The following is a 6,940-nucleotide window of genomic DNA, read 5'->3' as shown; positions in this document are numbered from 1 at the left end:
TTTACTCAAATTTTAAAACAAAATTATCACGGTCTTCAACTTTTCAATAACAGCCAAATAAACAATTTTACTAGCTATAAGGAAATTACAATATTTTTCTAAAACTAATTACATTGTTGTTTGTTTTTCAATTTTCTATTTCCAGTTTCGAAATAACATATTCTAAAACGGGGATAACGCGGTTATGGTGTATTAAAACAAAACGTAAAATTTACAACATTAACGTGATAGTAGAAGAACACCGAACATGAATTTCAAATCGTTTAGTCTGTGCGGTTTGCTGCTGCTGGCACTAGGCTGCTATTCAGCTGTCGCCTATCAAGTTGGTTTAGGTCGTGCCGATGTTACTGGTCCACCGGTTGAAATAAATTTTGTAAGTAGTAGCATTTTTTGGCGAATTCATATTGAATCTTGTTTAATGATTTTGTAATTTTGGTGAACTGTTTTTGTTGTTGTTCTGTATTGCAGATGGGTTATGCCAATATCAAACAGGTTGGTCGTGGCATACATTTGCGACAATTCGCCCGTGCATTTGTTGTTGAGGACAATAACAGAAAACGTATGGCCTATGTATCGGTGGATGCCGGTATGATGGGTTATGGTGTTAAGAGGGAGGTAAGTGGCAAACAAATGTGATGTTTTATAAGTCCATTGGGCCAATGGACAATGAATTTAATAAGTTGGAAAAAATGCAATATATTAGTTATAAGCGTATTTTCTTATATGAGTATATTCTTTATTATTAATATTTTATGGCTTGTGTTTATTTCCATTGTCGACTATATCCCCATGTTTGTTTATTTTTATGTATCATGTAATTTGTAACTCAAGTAAAATGTGTTTTTATTAATAATGAAAATTAATTATAAATGTTCTTGGTCAATATTTACCGATTAGTCGCCAAGATAAATTACTAACATGTTCTAGTTTTACATTGAAATAATTACTCATTTTTAATAAATTATAAAAAATTGTAATTTGCATTTCTCACCCGTTTCTCCTCTCCCCATTTTTGTAGGTAATTAAACGCTTGCAAACACGCTATGGAGATGTTTACCACAACGATAATGTCATCATCAGTGGAACTCACACACACGGTGCCCCCGGTGGTTTCCTCATGCATCTGCTCTATGATATTTCGATTTTGGGTTTTGTCCCTCAAACATTCGAGGCCTTGGCTAATGGTATCTATTTGGTAAGTATGAATAATAATTTAGAAGAAATAGTAGTATCGAATTTTTTCATCCGAAGTTGTAGGAATATCTGATATAGACCTTTTGAAATGTCACGAGAAATCGTATAGCTTTAAAAGTTATTTTATAGGTCCTGGCCCAATTTTTTTTTTTATAAAGGTATTCCGCCCACAAGTCTTCGGGTCATAGAATATCTTTAGAAGGTCCTCTTTCTATAAAAATCCGAGCGTTTCTCTTTAGAAGGATTTTCTTAAGAAGACCAGAATGTATTTTTAGAAGACCATAAGGTTTTCTAGAATGTATATTTTAGGATGGAGGATCAGAAAATCAGAAGGAATTCTTGTGGAAATATTTTATTTTAGAAGGTCACAAGGTTTTTTATTGTGGACCTTAAGTTTTCTTATGGAGGATTTAATAGTCTTATAGAAGATATTGTGATTATACAAATTATTTAAAACGTCTATTCTTTTAGTAGATCAGAAGTATGAGAAATTCTTCTGATCCACTAAAAGAATAGACATTTTAAATAAGATTTTCATTACTGAAAATTCTTCACATAATAAAACCAGTAAGCGGAGAAGTATAGTTGGACGGAGACAAAAATCTAACTTTCTGTGGATTGGGCAATATATCGCGATATTTGCACCCTATTGAATGACTAGAGGTCAAAAACTATGACTAATATTTAGTACAATCCTTCTAATTACTTCTCCAGATTCCCTTTACCGTGGGTTGTATTGTGATGTTCGGCTTTCAATTGAGGCCTATATATCAACTTGAAAATACACAAAAAATAAGTTTTCGGTCCACTTCACCCTAAAATTATTATCTGATCATCACCGAAAATTATTGGGGTTGTTCTTGACCATACCTAGATCATCACGGAAAATTTTAAAGCGATCAGCGCTATATTTCCGCCCCTAGTGTGGTAATGGGTTACTAAATAATATATGAATACGTAAGCACCTGTAATTATTTAAGTGTAACTCCCACATCCAAGTACATACAACAATATAATTTGTATTAATTTAAAGGTCAACCACTCCTCTTGGATTTACTATTAACTTCTCGGGTCTATGTCCTTCAGGGGTAAATATATACGCTATAGAATACAAATTTTGTAATTTTTCACACAAATTATTAAAACATGCATGTTTATTCTCTGGCCCGATCCCCTTCTCCATGTACAAATTAGCGATGTTTGGGCCATAATTGCGGTCTCTGGAGCGACCAGAAAATAAAGACAAAAATAAAGTTTTTGGTCCATTTCATCCCCTAAATATTATCGAATCTTTACCTGAAGATCTTCTTAAAGAATGCCAGAAGGTCTTCTTATAGAAGACAAGAAGGTTTTCATAAGGTATTCTTATAGGAGACCAGAAGGTCCTCTTATAGAAGGTCTTCTCGTAGATGTCCAGAAGGTTTTTTATAGAAGACTAGAAAGTCTTCTTATAGAAAACCAGGTCTTTTTATAGAAGATCAGAAGGTATTCCCATAGAAGACCAGATTTTCTTCTTAAAGAAGACCATATGGCCATCATAAGAAGACCATATGGTGATCTTATAAGGACCGGATGGTCATTTTATAAAGACCAGAGGTGTTCTTATTGAGACCAGAAAATCCTATTATAGAAGAGCAGAAGGTCTTCCGATAGAAGATAATAATGTTTTCTTATATAAAACCAAAACGTATTTTTATAGAGGATCTGGATGGATCGTATAGGCCTTTTCTTTTAGGTCCTCTTAAAGCATATCAGATGATCTTCTTATAGAGTACCAGAAGACATTTTATAGAAGATCAGAAAGGACATTACAATAGAAGACCAGAAAAACCTCGTATAGAGAACCAGAATGATTTCGTATAGAGGGCCAGAAGGACTTTTTATAGACCAGAAGATATTCTTAAAAATACCTAAAGGCCTTTTTTTGAAGATCAGAAGGAATTCCTGTGAAGGTCTTTTCTCATAGAAGGACTTCTTATAGAAGAGCGGAAGGGCTTTTTGCAAAAGTCCAGAAAAAGAACCTAATATACACTATCAGGAAGACTTTTTACAGAAGACAGGAGGTCTTCTTGTAGAACACAAGCAGTTTTCTTAGAGAAGGCTAGAAGCCATCCTTATAATCTATAAATCAGGCCAGAGATTTTTCAATTGACCTATAGGGAACTTTTGTATGATGATTTGTCAAAACTCTTCAAAATATATTTGTTCGGAAAGCCTTCGTCTAAAGAAATGCTTTAGAAGGTCTTATTTCTAAAGAATCGTTTAGAATTTATATAGACGTGATTTGAAAGACAGAGAAGGCCTATATAGACATATAGGCCTATATATATAGGCAAATTTATAAATTTAGCTATGAAAAATCATTTTAATATGATTTGTCTTTAAAATACAATTTAAAATATATTCATTTTTATTATTTTTTTATTAAATCTCCCCCTCTCTCCTTCTCTTATAGAGTATCAAACGTGCCACCGAAAATATGGTCGAGGGCAGAATCTATCTGTCACGCACCACTGTCTTGAATGCCAACATCAATCGCTCACCCACCTCCTATTTGCGTAATCCACCCGAGGAAAGAGCTCAATATGAACACGATGTTGACAAGGAATTGACCCAACTACGTTTTGTCGATCGTGAAGAAAATATTTTGGGTGCCTTTAATTGGTATGCTGTGCATCCCACTTCGATGAATAATACCAATCAATTGGTATCGAGTGATAATATGGGATACGCCTCGTTGATTTTGGAAAAGGAATATAATGCCAATAAGGTTCCAGGAAAGGTAAGGTTTAGCGAATTTTTGTTTCTAAAATATTTAAATTAATATTGATATATTTTTTTATTTTTAGGGTAAATTTGTTGGTGCATTCTGCTCAGCTAATTTGGGTGATGTCTCACCAAATATTATGGGTCCCAAGTGTTCGTTGAGTGGCAATCCTTGCGATTTGTTGACCTCGAAATGTCCCCCCAAAGAAGGTGAATGTTTTGCATCGGGTCCCGGTCATGATATGTTTGAGAGTACAAAGATTATTGGTGAACGGTTAGCCGAGGGTGCATTGGTAAGTTGGGAAGGGGGTTTTTGTGTTATTTTTTTGAGGACCGAGGGAACGTGAAAGTCTTATAGATGAGCGGCAGGCAGACAGTCCACAAAGACGAGCTGAAGGTCAGTGATAATATATAGATAGAAAGCCTTCAAAGATGGACTGGAGGCCACGAAGTATGCGAACTAAAAGCAAGGTAGCCGTTTTAGTCAAGCTAGAGAGTCTTTAATCACGAGCTGGAAGACAAATTGTCTTTATGGCGATCCAAAGACTAGGGATTCGTTATAGGCAAGTTGTATGACAGGGGACCTCATAGACGAGCAGAAAGTCTATGGACGAAATGGAGGACAGAGAGTTTTTATAGAGTTCAAACTAAGCTGGTCCTAATAGACCATCGGGATATAGGGTATTTTCATAGAGATTACTTCGATTGAAAGTAGTTATTTGAAGATCGTACAAAATACCATTGGTACCGAACATTTTGAAAACGTACGTCAAGGAGGTATTTTATTCTTTGATAACCTCTTGTCCATAAAAAATAGCTCATATCTCTAGACGGGATATTTATTTGAGAAGTATGTTAAAACATGAACCTATTCCGAACAATTTTTTATGTGAGCATTCAAAATGCTAAATTTCTATCCATTAGGTTGTAAAGAGTGCCAGAGGCATTCCGAATATTTGAAATAGTTCCTTTATATCAAAACATGGGCCTACATTGAAATTTCGAGCCTCCAATTTTTAACGTAGATATGACTTTTTTATTCTGACTTTAAAACTTGTATATTTTTGTATCATTTCCAGCGTCTTCTCAATGAAGCCAGCCAAGAGGATTATAGCGGACGTGAGGTTACTGGCGACGTCGGATGTGTTCATCACTTCATTGATATGCCCAATTACAATGGCACTACCTACAATCCAATGACCAGGAAGATTGACAAAATTCGTGGTTGTCAACCAGCTATGGGTTACAGTTTTGCTGCCGGTACTACTGATGGTCCTGGTGCATTCGGTTTCGAGCAGGGCACATTGACTGACAATCCCATGTGGAATTTGGTGCGTGATTTTATTGTTCCCCCTACCCAAGACGATATTGCCTGTCATTCACCCAAACCAATTCTATTGGCCACTGGTAGAGTAAGTCTAATACACGATTATTTTAAGGATCATATTAATTGTATTATCGTTCTTTTTAGGCCACCTTCCCCTATGAATGGCAACCGAAAATCGTACCCGCCCAAGAATGTCACATTGGCGATTTAGTTTTGGCTGCTGTACCCGGCGAATTTACCACCATGGCTGGCAGACGTTTGCGCAACAAAGTTCGAGCAGTAGCTGCTGCCACTGGAGGCAAAGATGTGGATGTCCTTATCGCCGGTCTTTCCAATGTTTACTCCAGTTATATTACCACACCTGAAGAATATCAGGCACAACGTTATGAGGCCGCCTCGACCATTTTTGGACCCAATACCCACACAATTTATATGGATGTTTTTGAACGTTTAACCAAGGCTTTGTTCAGAGGTGAAACTGTTGAACCTGGACCTCAGCCACCTTACATGAATGATCGTATGTTATCCATGAATACTGGTGTCATTTTCGATGGTCATCCTTTGGATAAAGATTTTGGTTATGTCAAACAACAACCATTGAAACATTATAAGATCAACGATACCGTTCATGTAACATTTGTGGCCGGCAATCCTCGTAACAATTTGTTCCACGAGAAGACCTATTTGACTGTGGAAAGGAAAATCAATGAAGAACGTTGGAAGGTGGTGCACACAGATGCCAGTTGGGATACTAGGTGAGATAGCAGAATCTCTTTTTAAAATATTATAAAAATTCTATTTATGTTTCCTCTATTTCCAGGTTCATTTGGGAACGCACCCATTTAATTTTGGGATTCAGTGATGTCCACATCCAGTGGAAAATCGGCCCGAACACCTTGCCCGGTGAATATCGTATACGTCATTTTGGCAATTACAAATACATTTTGGGTGGTATCTTCCCTTACGAAGGCCAGACACATTCATTTACCGTAACGGAAGATTAAAGCTGAGGAAACCCTCCCTAGGCTTGAGAAGAGTTTTGTTAATTTTGTTTGTTTGGTCTAGTCATAGACTGTTTTGCATCAGGGTGTAAATAGTACTAATTCCATAATGATGTTGCCATCTATTTCAGGTTGACCATTATAAATTTCCTATATACAAATATTAGTATGTGTAAATGAATTTATATTAAAAAAACAACAACAACTAACGACTAAAATATTTTCTAAAACAAAATCCCATTGATAGTAATTAATTAATAAAAAAAAATCCACATGACACTATTATGTATTTTATTGTATTTTTATGAATAAAATACTTATTAAAAAAGCTTTATTTTTATAAATAAATTAAATAGTAATAATTAAATATAAATATGTGGTTTTATTTTAATTCAGACAAGTAAAAATGTCGGGGAGAACTTTTTATACCATGAGGTAAATTCTAAACACCATAAACAGGTTTAGATTGGTCTGCTAGTAGATTTTCTATCCTATGAAATTTGGGCTACGACCTACGCACGGGACCTTAGTATGTAGGTTATGCCAAAAACAAGGACCTATATCCACAATTTTATTCGAAGAAAACACACAGCAACTCGCAATGCCTAATTAAGGACTTCACTGTTGTATAAAAGACGAACATAATACCCTT

General features: G+C 35.5%; 1 protein-coding gene across 1 annotated transcript; it reads left to right on the top strand.

Moving 5' to 3' along the window:
- The first annotated feature begins 247 nt into the window (after positions 1–247).
- On the top strand, positions 248–6,294 carry LOC133329868 (neutral ceramidase). Its single transcript, XM_061538328.1, has 8 exons — positions 248–373; positions 469–615; positions 1,019–1,195; positions 3,650–3,976; positions 4,044–4,253; positions 5,040–5,372; positions 5,432–6,042; positions 6,108–6,294. Exons 1-8 carry the CDS (start codon positions 248–250, stop codon positions 6,289–6,291), a joined length of 2,115 nt encoding a protein of 704 aa, XP_061394312.1. The 3' UTR covers positions 6,292–6,294.
- The last annotated feature ends 646 nt before the right edge of the window (positions 6,295–6,940 follow it).

This window comes from Musca vetustissima, unplaced genomic scaffold, assembly GCF_032173495.1.
Source record: "Musca vetustissima isolate MV318-11 ecotype Yass unplaced genomic scaffold, APGP_CSIRO_Mvet_v1 utg5835, whole genome shotgun sequence".
In the NCBI taxonomy this organism is placed as follows: domain Eukaryota; kingdom Metazoa; phylum Arthropoda; class Insecta; order Diptera; family Muscidae; genus Musca; species Musca vetustissima.
This window is presented reverse-complemented; position numbering and strand designations above follow the sequence as displayed.

Excerpts from the sequence above, each read along its gene's own strand:
- LOC133329868 (XM_061538328.1), top strand. The coding sequence starts at position 248 with ATGAATTTCAAATCGTTTAGTCTGTGCGGTTTGCTGCTGCTGGCACTA. Across the intron at positions 616-1,018 it reads GTTATGGTGTTAAGAGGGAG|GTAATTAAACGCTTGCAAAC; the intron begins GTAAGTGGCAAA and ends CCATTTTTGTAG. Across the intron at positions 5,373-5,431 it reads TTCTATTGGCCACTGGTAGA|GCCACCTTCCCCTATGAATG; the intron begins GTAAGTCTAATA and ends CGTTCTTTTTAG.